The sequence below is a fragment of the Sinocyclocheilus grahami genome, unplaced genomic scaffold (genome assembly GCF_001515645.1).
Source record: "Sinocyclocheilus grahami isolate Dianchi unplaced genomic scaffold, SAMN03320097.WGS_v1.1 scaffold168.1, whole genome shotgun sequence".
Classification (NCBI taxonomy): Eukaryota; Metazoa; Chordata; class Actinopteri; order Cypriniformes; family Cyprinidae; genus Sinocyclocheilus; species Sinocyclocheilus grahami.
Genome location: NW_015505347.1, coordinates 469960 through 486728, shown reverse-complemented (window position 1 = coordinate 486728; position 16769 = coordinate 469960). Strand labels below are relative to the sequence as shown.

The following is a 16769-nucleotide window of genomic DNA, read 5'->3' as shown; positions in this document are numbered from 1 at the left end:
TGAAGGATCATGTGACACAGGACTGGTGTAATGATGCTGAAAATTCAACTTCGCATCACAGGAATAAGTTGCATTTTAAAATATATTTAAATAGAAATCAGTTGTTATAATATTTCAAAATATTACTCTTTTTACTGTATTTTTGACAGCGAGCGTAAGCATAAGAGAGGACTTCTTTCTGAATCATTAAAAAATCTTACCAACCATGAACTAGTATAGCATTCATTAACCAGCATGCTTTATATAGCCATAGCAGCAGCGCATATATTAAAATGTTACACAATATACAGTGCATTTTGCAAAATGCTTCGTGCGTTTTACATGCAGCAATTTGTTTTGTATAATCTATTCAATAGCATTACAGAAAAGACTTGAGCGAGTGTTGATATGGATGGACGGTTGGTGGGGCTGTAACAACACAGTCCCGATCGCCGATAAATAACAGAAGAAGAGCAGGACTCATGAACCGGAGGAGGTTTCTGTCTGGTTCCGCGAGTGTTCAAGCTTTCAGGAGACACCAGCCAGAATGCCCGGCGCGGATAAAGAGACGGATCTGTCCGAGCGCATCGAGTCGTTTCTGTCCGAGCTGAAGCGCTGCGGCAGCGGGGCAGGATCCCTCCGGGGCTCCGCGGAAACTGCGCGAGAAACGACCGCTTTACTCCGCAGAACCACCGCGCAGGCCCGCTGGGGCAACGCCGGTGAGTAAGCACTCGAGATCGGATCAAAACCCGAGCGCTGTCCGCTGATCTCAATCAGGCTTGCTCGATACACGACTTCTCTTACATCATTCTCTGCCTGACTGTTTAGTGGTGCATGTGCCTGTGGTTTACAGCAGAGCTTTTCAGTCTTTAATATTTCATATTCCTGAGGGACCCCATTCTAAATTTTAAATGTGGTTATATATTTGCTTGTAAAAAGATCCAGTTTATGCTGTGAAAAAATAAATTAATGTCATAAATATGTAAAATATTATTCTAGGTAAAATAAAATATTCTAGTCACATTTTTTTCATTAGTTACATTTTTACTTACTGTAGTGTACTGTGTGTATATATATATATATATATTAATATTTCTTTTAATATATTTATTGTAATTTAATCATTTTAATAGTAATCAGCTATTTTTATTATTTATTTAAATATATTAATTTAAATTTTAATGTTTATTTTAACATACATTTAAATTTTATATACATTTTATTGCAATAGCATTTTTATTTTCTAAATTGTTTTAATATAATTGTATTTATTTCAATATAATTTTCATTATTTTATTCTAAATATTTTAATACCATATTATTTTAATTTATTTGAATACTTTTATTTGTTTTTATTTTAATTATTTTAATCTATTTTCATTTAATAATGTATTTATTTTAATCAAATTTTCATTGCGCATATATATATATATATATATATACTGTATATAAATATATATAAAGTGTGTGTGTGTGTGTGTGTATGTATGTGTGTTATATATATATATATATATATATACACACACACACTTTTTTTATATTTATTTATTTTAATCTTATATCTCTTCAGTTTTTTTAAAAACTGTTTTTCAAAAAAGTTTGAAACCCTCTGGTTTACAGGATCTCGAAGTCTCTGGTGTGTTTTTTTTCAGGTGAGCTGATGGAAATCATACGGAAGGAGGGCAGGCGGATGACGGCAGCACAGCCATCTGAGACCACCGTTGGTAACATGGTCCGCAGGGTGCTGAAGATCATCCGAGAAGAATATGCCAGGTATCTGAAATCAACCTTATAACTTTATTCCCTCTTCCCTAACACTAATATACAAAACCTGAAGGAGCGAATAAAAACTGTATTTATTAGTATGTATTATATTTGGTACACCAGCTAATTATTTTCTTTAAATATCACTCAGTCAAAGGAACAAACATGGTAGCCAATCAAATGTCAGCATTTTCTCAGTGTGAATGACAGATAAGGTCTGCAATACTAATGTTGTCCACTAGATGCAGGCACTGGATAAACTTGTCAGATTATTATTACACCTTTTTTGAAATCGGTAGTCTCTTTTGGAACTATCACTATTTTTGTAAGCAATTATCATCAAAACCTACATCACATTATCATTGGAGATTCCGGACTGTTGGCTTTGTAGTACAAACATGTAATATCTGTAAAGATACATGGCGGTTGTATCACCTATTTGTCTACTTGAGCTATCGGTGCTTGTTCCCCGATTCTGGCCACTTGGCTACATTTATTTTTTTATAAAAGTCGGCGGGACGGATTTCCCTGGAAACTACATACTCACACATAACAACTGAACTGAAAAGAGCTCACAAGCAAAACGGGAAAGCGACATTACCCATAATAAAACTCGGATCAACATAGTTTGCATAAGCATCATATCTGCTGTTTACAAAACAATGTTTATGTTGGTTTACCTTGATATCTCTAAACCATTTACTACTTATAAGCAATATACTACTAAATAGCAATAGATATTTTTAAGCTGCTTACCTGCTTATAAGACATGTATTGGATTTCCACATCTGTCTTTCATTATTGGTCAAGTTTTGATGATATTAGTGAAATTTGCTCTGATAAAGCGATCACTTGTTATGATGAGCTCAGCGCGCTCCTGAAGCCATCAGATTCCTCCGCGCAGAATATCGGGAGCCGAAGCACAACTCAAAACAATGTTCCTCCGCAGATAACGTGCAGTTTTATGCTTCAACCGCTAGAGGGCCAAAAGTTAAATAGTTAAGCTTTAAAGGGGTCATATGATGCTTTTTTTAAAGATCATTATTTTGTGTATTTGGTGTAATGGAATATGTTGACATGCTTTAATGTTAAAAAAACACATTATTTTTCAAATACTGTACATTATTGTAGGTCCTCTATGCCCCGCCTCTCTCAAACACTTCGTTTTCTACAAAGTCCCTCCTTCCGACAAGCACAGTCTGCTCTGATTGGCCAGCTGACCCAGTGCATTGTGATTGGCCGAACACCACAAGCACTCGTCGGAAATGTAACGCCCCAAAGTCTTAACTTTGATAAAGAATATCTCTTTGGTTTTGAGACTTTAGTCTTTGCAACTTCAGGGATCTTATCTATGCACAATCAGCTTGTAACACTCCAAAGAGAAAGGAAAACTTGAAATTGCATCATATGACCCCTTTAAGGTTAAAAAAGATGAATATCAACATACTGGTTTTGGAACATGATAGTGAGTAAATAACAGAATTAACATTTATAGATGAACAATCTGAATCTCTCCTCAGGTCCAGAGGCAGCAGTGAAGAGACGGATCAACAGGAATCTCTGCACAAGCTGCTGACGTCTGGAGGCTCCAGCGAAGACAACTTCAGACAGCACTTCGCTCATCTCAAAGCCAACGTCATTGAAGCCATCAACGAACTGCTGACAGAACTGGGTGAGAATCCAGAGATGCCTTCATCCAGCATACTGATCATCAGATGTCACAAAGAGCCTGAGAGATTTTGTCTTTTATATATTCTTGCAAATGTGATTTTTAGAGGGCACCACAGACAACATCTCCATGCAGGCGCTGGAACACATTCACTCTAATGAAGTCATCATGACCATCGGCCGCTCCAGAACAGTGGAAGCTTTCCTGAAAGACGCGGCGCGGAAACGCAAATTTCACGTCATCGTTGCAGAGTGTGCGCCCTTCTGTCAAGTGAGTACATATTTGCTTCCATTATATTTTACTAAAGCGGCTCTCGAAAGCACATCTCATTTCTGGCAAATAATAAAACGGACAGCCAAAAATGAATAACACTGTCATGTTTAAGCATGTAGTGACACAAAGGCATGTTTAACCATTATGTACTATTGCTGAAATTATGATAACATTATAATTATTCATTTTTGTAAATAATAATAGTATTTTATAACATTATTAATAATATTTTAAGAAATGCATAATGATTCATAAAAAAAATAAATAAATTCTAATTATTTAATGTTTAACATTACTATATTGAATTTAATAGATCATATTTAATTTTACTGTTGTAATAAAAAATAAAATTGACCAACATTTCATTCATTTTTTATCATTATTAATGAATACATCATAGATTTTACTATTTCATTTTTAATAATAATAATAATAATAAACTACAAATACTATAAAATTAAATAATGAAACAATTTAATATTAATGTTTATCATTATTAATAAATACATATTTTACTATTCAATTGTTATAATCAATATTTAAATACAAATATTAAATAGTATTATCTAAATAATTATTATTTCTACTGTATTTATATTATTAGTACTATTTTTATATGAATGTTTTAAGAGTTTAACTTCATATTGGTGTTGCTTTTTAAGCAAGTGTAATAAGCGGTAACTTGACTAAACTCAAACTTTTTTTTGTCCATCAGGGGCATGAAATGGCCACAAGTCTTTGCAAAGAGGACATTGAGACAACGGTTATCCCAGACGCGGCCATTTTCGCTGTGATGTCAAGAGTCAACAAGGTGAAATAATGAATTGATTCCTAATGCATTTATTTAAAGGGGTCCTATTATGCTTTTTCACTTTTTTTTTTACATCATCCGGGTTTAAATCACGCTCAAATTGATTTGATTTTGACGTAATGTTTACACTGAAGCTCGCAGGCTTTTGGTGGTAAGGGGCGTGACATTTCCCGACCAGGCGCCGAGTGGAGCCAATCACAGCGCACACTGGCCCAGCTAACCGATCACAGCGCACACTGGCCCAGCTAACCAATCACAGCACACACTGGCCCAGCTAACCGATCACAGAACACACTGGCCCAGCTAACCAATCACAGCACATTTCGTATTTCAGAAGGTGGGCCTTCATTTGATACAGGAACTATTCGAGCCGTTCATGCCAGACTGGGGAGAGAGGTGTTGTAATAATGTAAAATATGTGAAAAAGTGTTTTTCGAACAACCTAGTATGAGAGCTGCTTCTAGTAAACCCCCAAAACAAAATCAAGACTTTGTAAAAGAGCATAATAGGACCCCTTTAATTTTTCAACTAGATTAATTATCCAGAAACTGGAAATGTTGTTTTAAAACATTATTTTGTTACATGTTAGTCATACAGACTCTAGTTTCTTGATGAATGATTGGAGTGCGATAAATACCTGACTGAATCACTTGCATGTGTTGTTCAGGTGATCATTGGCACACAGACGGTTCTGGCTAACGGGGGTCTGCGGGCAGTTAACGGCACACACACACTGGCTCTGGCTGCCAAACATCATTCGACTCCTCTCATCGTCTGCGCTCCCATGTTCAAGCTCTCGCCACAGGTATCTGACACCCCGTACAATCACACTTGCACGATATGGCAAAATTAAAACCAGTAGATGCGATCTTGTACATGCTGTTTTTGAGGTTTCATTTGCATCTTTCTTGTTCTAGTTTCCTAACGAGGAGGACACATTTCATAAATTTGTTTCACCACATGAAGTGCTTCCCTTTACTGAAGGTAACGTCACGCAGCAACATTTGACTCCTTTTAGCACCCTCAAAACTGAAATAGTCAATAAGTTTAGAAAAAAAAAACTCACCCAAAAATGAAAATTTGCTTTAGTTACTCACCTAGACAGTTTTGACTGTTGACAAATGTTTAAATCAGAAATTTTGCTTTATTTGGGTTTTTATTTGACATTTCAGAGACTGTCGAAGTTCTTAAACTCCACAAACACAACTGTATCTCTTAAAATGAAACGGGCTGATGTAAGACTCACTTTGGGGTGGTAAAACGGACAGTCCGGCTTTTTACACTCTGGGAAGAAATGGCACACGGTGCTGGCTGGAGCCGGATCTGCAGGGTCAGAGGTCACAGGTCAGCGGCCTTTTATAACACATTCCAATGTATTTCATCTTCATCATACACACCTGCTCTTGTAGGGTTGCTGTTGAGTCTGCGGCTGACGTGTGTGAATGGACAGTCCACCTTGGAGCACTTGGCATCAAACTTACAGTTTGGATGAATGAACAGACACTTGTTGCCAAATTTGCAGTTGGGAAACATTCTGCAACGGAACCAAAACAAGACATTTGCATAATATGCTTTACTATGTATGACTGAAAAGAAATGTCTCAAATTATTCATTTATTATTAATTACTCATTTCCAGCACCACTGATAATGACTACCTGCTCTGTGTTTTGGTCCATTTCAGAGCACTTCTGGGTGGCACTGCCACAGCTGGATGGTAGAAAGTACAGCCCTCTCGCTTGCACTGAGCCGCAAATCTACACGGCTGTGAAAAACAAAAAGGAGGGACTTGAAACATGAAAACAAAAAAGGTAAAATGCATAAAAATAAGAGAAGATTCATAAAACCTACATTTGAAATAACGTGCACAAGAGGAAGCAGACAGTTTTGACTGTTGACAAATGTTTAAATCAGAAATTTTGCTTTATTTGGGTTTTTATTTGACATTTCAGAGACTGTCGAAGTTCTTAAACTCCACAAACACAACTGTATCTCTTAAAATGAAACGGGCTGATGTAAGACTCACTTTGGGGTGGTAAAACGGACAGTCCGGCTTTTTACACTCTGGGAAGAAATGGCACACGGTGCTGGCTGGAGCCGGATCTGCAGGGTCAGAGGTCACAGGTCAGCGGCCTTTTATAACACATTCCAATGTATTTCATCTTCATCATACACACCTGCTCTTGTAGGGTTGCTGTTGAGTCTGCGGCTGACGTGTGTGAATGGACAGTCCACCTTGGAGCACTTGGCATCAAACTTACAGTTTGGATGAATGAACAGACACTTGTTGCCAAATTTGCAGTTGGGAAACATTCTGCAACGGAACCAAAACAAGACATTTGCATAATATGCTTTACTATGTATGACTGAAAAGAAATGTCTCAAATTATTCATTTATTATTAATTACTCATTTCCAGCACCACTGATAATGACAGGAAGGAAAAATAGACTACAAAAAAGTTCTAAGATAACAAAAAAAGAAAAACAAATAGTAAAAAAATATCACTAAACAATAAAATAAAAGAAAAAGAAAAAACACTGGTCAGTTGTTCACGGATATGCCAAATTTGCAGTTGGGAAACATTCTGCAACGGAACCAAAACAAGACATTTGCATAATATGCTTTACTATGTATGACTGAAAAGAAATGTCTCAAATTATTCATTTATTATTAATTACTCATTTCCAGCACCACTGATAATGACAGGAAGGAAAAATAGACTACAAAAAAGTTCTAAGATAACAAAAAAGAAAAACAAATAGTAAAAAAATATCACTAAACAATAAAATAAAATAAAAAGAAAAAACACTGGTCAGTTGTTCACGGATATAAGTTACAAAAAAAGAAAGAAATTATAAAATAAATAATTCAACAAATAGAATTGAATGCAAAAATTAGAATAAAAAGAAAGCAGACTAGTCAATTGTTGATTGCTGTAAGTTGCAAAAATGAATAAATAAATCAAATAGAATGAAAAGGAAAACAGACTAGTCAGCTGTTGATTTGATTTAAGTTACGAAAAGGGAAAAATAAATGAAGTTAGTCAAAAAAAAAAAAACAGATCAAGACTAGAATAGAATAAGAAAACAGACTAATTAGTTCTGGGTTTTTTGTTACAAAAAAAGGAAAACTAAATAAAACGAAAAAAAAAAAAAAAAACTGAATAGAATAAAAAAAAAAGAAAAGAAAATAAGTCAGTTGTTGGTTGACTGGTCCAACATGCTGCGGTGGGGTTTATAAAGTCATGGTCAAAAGTTTTGGCGGCTTTTATTGGCAAAAAAATATAATGGGTCAATATTTACAGTGTTGACTATTGTTCTTCATAACCTCTGCAATTCACTCTGGCATGCTGGATATTAGCTTCTGGGCCAAATCCTGACTGATGGCGATCCATTCATGCCTTAGTTCTCGCAGTTGATCACAATTTGTGGGCTTCTGCTTGTCCACTCGCCTTTTGAGGACTAACCACAGGTTTTATATGGGATTGAGATCCGGGGAGTTTCCTGGCCATAGATCCAAAATTTCAGTGTAATGATCTTCGAGCCACTTCTTTATCACTCTTGCTTTGTGACATGCTGCTCCATCATGCTGGAAAATGCACGGATCATCACCAAATTGCTCATGGATCGTTGGAAGAAGCCGCTCTTGCAGGACATTTTGATACCATTCTTTATTCATGGCAGTGTTTTTGGGCAGAATTATGAGAGAGCCCACTCCCTTGGAGGAAAAGCAACCCCACACATGGATGGTCTCAGGATGCTTCACTGTAGGCACAACACAGGACTCATGGTAGCGTTCACCTTTTCTTCTCCGAACAATCTATTTTCCAGATGTCCCAAACAGTCGGAAGAGAGCTTCATCAGAGAAAATAAGTTTGCACCAGTCTTCTGCTGTCCAGTCCTTGTACTTCCAACGGAATTTCAGTCCGTCTTTGACGTTTTTCTTGGAGAGAAGTGGCTTCTTTGCTGCCTTTCTTGACACCAGGCTGTTGTCCAAAAGTGCGTGCAGATGCTCTCACAGCAACCTGCTGCCATTCCTGAGCAAGCTCTGCACTGCTGGTGACACGATTCTGTAGCGGTCTTGGCGCTTGCTGGACACTCTGGGACGTCCTGAAGACTTCTTCACTGCAGTCGAACCTCTCTCCTTGAAGTTCCTGATGTGGTTCTTTCAGATGCAATATTCTTTGTAGCATTTTCCTTGCATGTGAGACCATTTTGATGCAAAGCGAGGATAGCTGCACGTGTTTCTTTGGAGGTAAACATTGCTAACAAGAACACAATGATTGGAAGCGCTTCTTCTCTCCTTTTATAGCAATCACTCTACTCTTACAATCTAACTAATATGATAGTGATTTCACCTGACTAGTACTCATTCATACTTTCACATGTGCTGCTGATATGATTGGTCAATTAATGTTAGCTGGTCATTTTGTGTCAGGATCAAAAAACTGTGAATTTTTTTGTGAAAAGTTCATTTTTTGGCCAATGAAGCGTTTAGCAATTATTTAAAAATAATTTAGAAACAATGTGAATGAACACCACAACAGCTTAAGCAGCAAACTTTGCAAAACACACAATTTATGTCACTGCCAAAACTTCTGGCCATGACTGGAGTGAGAGTTTGTTTAGTCATGGGCTGGTAATATGTCCTCACTTGCACTGTGTGTTGGGGTGATGGTACAGACACTCGTCTCCACTCTTGCACGCAGGCCAAAACTTGCAGCGTTCTGGAAGTTTCTGTCGTGTAGCCTGAACCGGCTCTACGTTCATGTCCTCGACCTCATCTAACTCTCTATCTGCAGGAGAAAGTCAGAATGAGGCTGAGCAGTGGAAATCAGAAAGCAGTGTTCACAACAGCTATATGTAACAGGTTACATTTTCCAGAAAAATAACATATATATATTTAGGGCTGCACGATACTGGAAAAACCTCACATTGCGATATTTTATTTTTCTGCGATATGAAAAAAATAAAATAAAATCACCACATGACTTGAATAGTTTATTTGGAAAACAAAATGATCAATGATTGGGGTGATTTTGTAGGCGAGTAAATCAGGATAGGAAATAAACAAATTACAAGCACAGATAATAACAGAACAAAGATACAAATGAAATAAGCTGTGCTTTATATTTTTCCAGGTACGTCTAACAGAATTCAGGTACAGAAATTGAATAATCAAAATGTAAAATGACACTGCATAGTCTTCACTGTATAAATTGAATGTAATAAATCTGTGTTAAAGCTACAAAAGTGATTTTTCTTTGTGTTTTGTTGTTTGATTAACATTCATAACACAGAAAGCCTCAGGAACATTAAACTGCTGTAAACCAATATACTGTTAACACATCCATTTTCTTTCTCAATTGTTTCCCTTCACCGAAGCAATAAGCAACTGCATTTACAAGGATACTTGCAGAGCACAGTATTTCAGGCACAAATAGATGTGAACAGAACTCAGTGTTCACGTGCATCTGCGTGGCTCTCGCCGTGTCTACACCGGACGCGAGCGGCGCAGCGCGACAAAATACAATGAACCCATTATAATCAGTAATGCTGTCTACCCTGGATGCGGCGCGGCACGACACGACAAATCCTCAACAGTAAACTGATGCCGCGTTCTATTTCTGATGTACTGACACAAAGTTCAAATGATATGCAACGGTCGATTTGTCACGTCCAGTGTAGAGACTTTAGGGCCATTCACATGTCGTGCCTAAAAACGTGTGGGAAAACGCCAGTCGCGCCACTTTCTCCTTCTTTCCAAAGCGCTCGGGAGCTTGCGCTTTCGTGGCATCTGCAGTTGCTAAGCAACCGTGACCTGCGCTCTCCTCGACGACTCGGAAGTTTCAACAAAGGATAAATGGATTTCCAGCACTGAAAATCGTGTGCAGTAGCTCTGCTATTTAAAATGAGTATCTCTGTACAGCTGTTGCCTTTCGTTTCCGGGACAATTCCTGCCAGGAGGGTGCCATTCATTGAGGTGAAGAGCTACGGCATCAGGGACTGAACTGATGCTTTCACTATATCCAAATTCACTCACCCTGCTGCTCTCCGCTGAGCTCCTGTAGCTCCGGCTGGATCCCGACCTTTCCTGACCTCTCGTGACATCTGAGGACCTGTAAGTGTCCGCAGTTTGTCTCGAAGACTCCAGCGCTGACCTTGGCCTGTTCGCAGTCGAGCGGCTGTATAAAGCCTGAGAGGTCAAGCTCTGCTCCAGGGAGTCGTAGCCAATGAGGTCATCGTCCAGATCAGGCTTGATGTCAATCACAGCTTCTGACGACTCCATCAGCGGTTTGACAGTGGAAGTGAGTCTGGAGGGTCTTTCAGAAGGTGGTGAGTAATCATGGTTAAAGAGATATTTCAGCCAAAAGTTGACGGGAGCCATTGATTTCCATAGTATGGACAAAAATACTACATAAGTCAATGGCTAGTTGGCTACCAGCAACTGTTTGGTTACCAACATTCTTCAAAATTCAAAATATATTATTTTATGTTCAGCAGAAGAAAGAAACTCAAGACAGGTTTCAAACAACTTCAGAGATTTTCATTTTTGGGTGACCTATCCCTTTAAGACAAATTTGCAGTGATTTGCTGATCCACTCTTGGGAATTAAATACCTGGTGCTGTTCTCGTGGGCGGAGCTTGAGACACGCCCCTCCAGCTTATCAGAACGTGAGCTGGAAACAGCCAGAGCACAAGGCTCCGCCCCCCTCCTGTTGTTTTCTGCTGGGATGCTGGTCTCTGAGAGCAGAACGGATGGAGGGAGAGATGTGGGCTCTGCAAAACAAACTGAAATATTGGTAAACTGACTTAACCACACTAAAAAATTTGAAAAGATGCCTTGGCAACTAACCGATAAGTTTAATACGTTTAAACGGAGACACTAAAATTAATGGGAAATCGACAAAAACTGAAATAAAAATGAAACGTACATGAGGCTCCGGCTGGATCCCGACCTTTCCTGACCTCTCGTGACATCTGAGGACCTGTAAGTGTCCGCAGTTTGTCTCGAAGACTCCAGCGCTGACCTTGGCCTGTTCGCAGTCGAGCGGCTGTATAAAGCCTGAGAGGTCAAGCTCTGCTCCAGGGAGTCGTAGCCAATGAGGTCATCGTCCAGATCAGGCTTGATGTCAATCACAGCTTCTGACGACTCCTCCATCAGCGGTTTGACAGTGGAAGTGAGTCTGGAGGGTCTTTCAGAAGGTGGTGAGTAATCATGGTTAAAGAGATATTTCAGCCAAAAGTTGACGGGAGCCATTGATTTCCATAGTATGGGCAAAAATACTACATAAGTCAATGGCTAGTTGGCTACCAGCAACTGTTTGGTTACCAACATTCTTCAAAATTCAAAATATATTATTTTATGTTCAGCAGAAGAAAGAAACTCAAGACAGGTTTCAAACAACTTCAGAGATTTTCATTTTTGGGTGACCTATCCCTTTAAGACAAATTTGCAGTGATTTGCTGATCCACTCTTGGGAATTAAATACCTGGTGCTGTTCTCGTGGGCGGAGCTTGAGACACGCCCCTCCAGCTTATCAGAACGTGAGCTGGAAACAGCCAGAGCACAAGGCTCCGCCCCCCTCCTGTTGTTTTCTGCTGGGATGCTGGTCTCTGAGAGCAGAACGGATGGAGGGAGAGATGTGGGCTCTGCAAAACAAACTGAAATATTGGTAAACTGACTTAACCACACTAAAAAATTTGAAAAGATGCCTTGGCAACTAACCGATAAGTTTAATACGTTTAAACGGAGACACTAAAATTAATGGGAAATCGACAAAAACTGAAATAAAAATGAAACGTACATGAGCTAATGAAAATGACTAAATTATAAAAAATTACAGAAATAAATGCGAATTCAAAATTATTTTTTAATATAATTAAACCTTAAAACTGATACACATGGAACAAACTGACACATTTCCAGTCAATAGGTCACAATATAATTAAATGTTTAATTACTTATTATGTTGTTATGTTGTTATTAAATAATATTGAATGCAAAAAAAGTTAAGAAAACCATGCACGATAGGATGTAAAAAGTCACGACATGACTGTAAACATGATCTCCAACATAACACATACCAACTGCAACCGATCTGAGCTTGTCCAGAACACCATGTAGCCTACAACACACACAAACAGCATTAACTTCACTGTTTTATACTTTATTGGTTACCAACATTCTTCAAAATTCAAAATATATTATTTTATGTTCAGCAGAAGAAAGAAACTCAAGACAGGTTTCAAACAACTTCAGAGATTTTCATTTTTGGGTGACCTATCCCTTTAAGACAAATTTGCAGTGATTTGCTGATCCACTCTTGGGAATTAAATACCTGGTGCTGTTCTCGTGGGCGGAGCTTGAGACACGCCCCTCCAGCTTATCAGAACGTGAGCTGGAAACAGCCAGAGCACAAGGCTCCGCCCCCCTCCTGTTGTTTTCTGCTGGGATGATGGTCTCTGAGAGCAGAACGGATGGAGGGAGAGATGTGGGCTCTGCAAAACAAACTGAAATATTGGTAAACTGACTTAACCACACTAAAAAATTTGAAAAGATGCCTTGGCAACTAACCGATAAGTTTAATACGTTTAAACTGAGACACTAAAATTAATGGGAAATCGACAAAAACTGAAATAAAAATGAAACGTACATGAACTAATGAAAATGACTAAATTATAAAAAATTACAGAAATAAATGCGAATTCAAAATTATTTTTTAATATAATTAAACCTTAAAACTGATACACATGGAACAAACTGACACATTTCCAGTCAATAGGTCACAATATAATTCAATGTTTAATTACTACACTGAGTTATGTTGTTATTAAATAATATTGAATGCAAAAAAAGTTAAGAAAACCATGCACAATAGGATGTAAAAAGTCACGACATGACTGTAAACATGATCTCCAACATAACACATACCAACTGCAACCGATCTGAGCTTGTCCAGAACACCATGTAGCCTACAACACACACAAACAGCATTAACTTCACTGTTTTATACTTTATCAGCACAACCGTTTTCAACATTAATAATAATCAGAAATGTTTGTTGAGCAGCAAATCAGCATATTATGATGACTTCTGAAGGATCATGTGACACTGAAGATTGGAGTGATGATGCTGAAAATTCAGCTTTGATCACAGAAATAAATTACATTCTGAAATGTATTCAAATATAAAACTGTTATTTTAAATTGTAATAATATTTCACAATATTACAGTTTAAAAAAATAAATACAACTTTGGAAAGCAGAAGAGACTTCTTTAAAAATAAATAAATAAATAAACAAACAAACAAACAATCTTACCGACCACAAACCTCACAATGTAGATAGGGAGACTTTCACCTACCATACGGTGAACTTGATTGTATTGTTGCCTAGAAACAAGGACAGGTCGTCTGCCATCTGCTTTGGGTTCTTCTTATTGGCCACCATGACCATGATGTAATCCGGAAGCTCCTCGTCTGACAGAGACACACAGTAACATGTTTAATCTGATCTGAACACAGCCAATGAACCATCATATTAATGCAGAAATCGTTTAATAGAGATCCTGTTTCCCATACAACATCAGTTAGACATGCACGAAGACGGAAGAATTTACTTCTGATTTAAATTAACCTTGAATAATAATGATTACAACTAATTTGTATAATTTATTCTTATTGTTTAAATAGAATTGCTGCTTTCTTAATTTACTCTGCATTGTTAGGGAATAGTTCACCCCCCCCCAAAAAAAAGAAAAAAGAAACTTCACCCTTCTCCCTCAGTCCATCCACGATGTTTGTTTTTTTTCAAGTTTGTTTCTTCATCAGATTTGGAGAAATTTTGCAATCCATCACTTGTTTACCTGTGGATCCTCTGTAGTGAATGGGTGCCGTCAGAATGAGAGTTGATAAAAACATCCCAATAATCCACAAGCAATCCACACCACTCCATTCCATCAATCAACGTCTTGTGAATTGAAAAGCTGTGTGTTTGTTAGAAACAAACCCATCGATAAGAAGTTAACTTCAAACATCTGCTTCTGGCTAAAATATGAGTCCTCTGTTTATAACATTGGTTACTCTAGCTTTTCAATTAACAGAAGAGCTTTTCACATGATGTTAAGTGATGGACTGGAGTGGTGTGGATTATTGTGATGTTTTTATCAGCTGTTTGGACTCTCATTCTGACGGCACCCATTCACTGCAGAGGATCCATTGCTGAGCAACTGATGGAATGCTACATTTCTACAAATCTGTTCTGATGAGCACACAAACTTATCTATATCTTGGATGGCCTGAGAGTGAATACATTTTAAGCAAAATTTCTTAATTTTATTTTAAAGGGGTCATATGATGCGATTTCAATTTTTCCTTTCTCTTTGGAGTGTTACAAGCTCTTGGTGCATAAAGAAGATCTGTAAAGTTGCAAAGACTAAAGTCTCAAAACCAAAGAGATATTCTTTATAAAAGTTAAGAGTCAGCCACGTCTACCTAAAACGGCTCGTTCTAACACGCCCCCACATGTCTACCTCACTATGTGGGAAGATTTGCATAACACCGCCCAAATGTTCATGCGTTTTGGGCAGTGTAGAGTAGCACTTGTTGTTTGTCATTTCTCTGATCACAAATGCAAATTTTATGTTTACGCGGTGCGATGCAAGGCAAGGCAACGCGTAAAAAGACAGTATAAGTCATTATAATCAGTAATTACGTCCCCACTGGACGCAACAAATGCCTCGTTTATAATGGGTTTTAATGTTTTTGTCTCGTCGCTCCGGCCGGGACACAGCATCAACAGTATGTGAGGGGCGTAACATTTCCGTCACACGCTTGAGGTATTCAGCCAATCACAATGCACTGGATAGCTGGCCAATCACAGCACACCTCGCTTCTCAGACCGATGAGCTTTGTAAAAATCGACACGGTTCAGAAAGGCGGGGCAGAGGAGAAACAATAAAGTACAGTATGTGGAAAATAATGTGTTTTTTTAAACTTTAAACCACATAAACACATTTCATTACACCAAATACATAAAATAATGTTCTTTTTAGCAGCATCATATGACCCCTTTAAGCTACTCATTTTGCATGGTAATATGTAGCTTATTTAAGCTATTGCAATTTTACATTGCACTCTATCTTATTGCATACAGCTGTGCTGCAAACACTTTGCAATACAAATAAAAAAGCTTCTATAAAGCCAGTGCAAGAGTGAGAATGTAACTGTTCATCAGCTGTAATTGTCACTTTGATCTGATTCTTTAAATATTTCACAGAACTTCCAGTTTTTTTTTCTGAAGCAAGCACACAAAAAAACTGATGAAACTATGTAGTGGATAATTTTTTTTTTATATATATCTGATGTGAGCTCTTACCCACATAAGCGCCGAGCTCTTGCAACTTTCCTTTGATAGCAGTCTGAAAAACAAGAAATTACATTACAGAAGACTAAACTAAATTTTATCTTCACACTAACTACCACATTTAACCTTTACAAAACAGTTCCGATGATGGCATCAGATGACAATCACATGGCACTTTAGAACATATCATGGTGCTGAAAGCTCATGTAACATAGTATTCATGGTATTCCCAACGTCCTGTTAAGAATACTATGGTACTTAGTGAAGATCACTGATATTCAAACACACAACAAACTTTTTACTATATTAAAAACAATCCAAACACATTTAATAAAACAGAAGTGCACACAAAATGCAAAAAAGAGCAACAACAGACACTCGCACTTAACAGGAAACATTCATTAAAACACAGCTGTAGGTTAGCGAGCACGCTAAACACTGCCGAAGACTGCGCATTGTAAACGGCTTACCCTTATTTTCTTGCTGATTTCAGTTCCGATCTCCATATTCGTTTGGTTTGTTGTTTCCCCTCGGATTCAAGATATTATTTAAATGAAGAGGACATTGAGAAAATAAGACAGAAGAACAGTTTGTTGCTGCTAGGCCTCGCGTGCCGCTTCTCTATTCATACTGCGCATGCGCAGCCAGGAGAGCACGACGGGCGCAGACAGGAAGCTGAGCACGACAGTATTAATAAAAACGAAATATAAGTGCCCGAGACGTACAAGTTTTTTTTAAATGTCTTTTTAAATACCATTCTTTTAAATTGCTCACTTCTGATATAAATAAAACAAAATAAATGTGTTTTTTAAATAATATTTATTATTTTATTTTTCTATGTACTTAATGATTAGACCAATTGAGTCATTAACTAAATCTTTCCTATAGAAAATGGTATAAAACGTG

The 16769-nt window shown here is 37.7% G+C and overlaps 3 protein-coding genes across 3 annotated transcripts; 1 reads left to right on the top strand and 2 right to left on the bottom strand.

Annotated features, from left to right (window-relative positions):
- Positions 1 to 393: 393 nt before the first annotated feature.
- On the top strand, positions 394 to 5588 carry eif2b2 (eukaryotic translation initiation factor 2B, subunit 2 beta). The gene is made up of 7 exons (XM_016282893.1): positions 394 to 698; positions 1632 to 1752; positions 3264 to 3415; positions 3519 to 3682; positions 4401 to 4496; positions 5164 to 5301; positions 5414 to 5588. The coding sequence occupies exons 1-7, from the start codon at positions 527 to 529 to the stop codon at positions 5570 to 5572; spliced, it is 1002 nt and encodes a 333-aa protein (XP_016138379.1). The 5' UTR covers positions 394 to 526; the 3' UTR covers positions 5573 to 5588.
- A 61-nt stretch (positions 5589 to 5649) lies between these two features.
- Positions 5650 to 6067, bottom strand: LOC107593257 (zinc finger CCCH domain-containing protein 14-like). The gene is made up of 2 exons (XM_016282892.1): positions 5894 to 6067; positions 5650 to 5819 (listed from the first exon to the last, which is right to left on the bottom strand). Exons 1-2 carry the CDS (start codon positions 6027 to 6029, stop codon positions 5665 to 5667), a joined length of 291 nt encoding a protein of 96 aa, XP_016138378.1. The 5' UTR covers positions 6030 to 6067; the 3' UTR covers positions 5650 to 5664.
- An 82-nt stretch (positions 6068 to 6149) lies between these two features.
- LOC107593284 (zinc finger CCCH domain-containing protein 14-like) lies at positions 6150 to 16529 on the bottom strand. Its single transcript, XM_016282937.1, has 12 exons — positions 16334 to 16529; positions 15876 to 15918; positions 13864 to 13978; positions 13432 to 13472; positions 11967 to 12149; positions 11456 to 11702; positions 10540 to 10585; positions 10424 to 10453; positions 9151 to 9305; positions 6673 to 6809; positions 6522 to 6598; positions 6150 to 6260 (listed from the first exon to the last, which is right to left on the bottom strand). Exons 1-12 carry the CDS (start codon positions 16367 to 16369, stop codon positions 6150 to 6152), a joined length of 1221 nt encoding a protein of 406 aa, XP_016138423.1. The 5' UTR covers positions 16370 to 16529.
- Positions 16530 to 16769: the final 240 nt, after the last annotated feature.

What these genes read in the sequence shown, in the direction of transcription:
- LOC107593284 (XM_016282937.1), bottom strand. Translation starts at nt 16,369, where the DNA reads ATGGAGATCGGAACTGAAATCAGCAAGAAAATAAGG. An exon ending in AGAGCTCGGCGCTTATGTGG is followed by an intron (nt 13,979 to 15,875) that starts GTAAGAGCTCAC and finishes TGTCTCTGTCAG; the next exon opens with ACGAGGAGCTTCCGGATTAC. An exon ending in GCTCAGCGGAGAGCAGCAGG is followed by an intron (nt 10,454 to 10,539) that starts GTGAGTGAATTT and finishes CCCTCCTGGCAG; the next exon opens with GAATTGTCCCGGAAACGAAA.
- LOC107593257 (XM_016282892.1), bottom strand. Translation starts at nt 6,029, where the DNA reads ATGTTTCCCAACTGCAAATTTGGCAACAAGTGTCTGTTCATTCATCCA. An exon ending in CAGCAACCCTACAAGAGCAG is followed by an intron (nt 5,820 to 5,893) that starts GTGTGTATGATG and finishes CTGACCCTGCAG; the next exon opens with ATCCGGCTCCAGCCAGCACC.
- eif2b2 (XM_016282893.1), top strand. Translation starts at nt 527, where the DNA reads ATGCCCGGCGCGGATAAAGAGACGGATCTGTCCGAGCGCATCGAGTCG. An exon ending in CGAACTGCTGACAGAACTGG is followed by an intron (nt 3,416 to 3,518) that starts GTGAGAATCCAG and finishes TGTGATTTTTAG; the next exon opens with AGGGCACCACAGACAACATC. An exon ending in TGATGTCAAGAGTCAACAAG is followed by an intron (nt 4,497 to 5,163) that starts GTGAAATAATGA and finishes TGTGTTGTTCAG; the next exon opens with GTGATCATTGGCACACAGAC.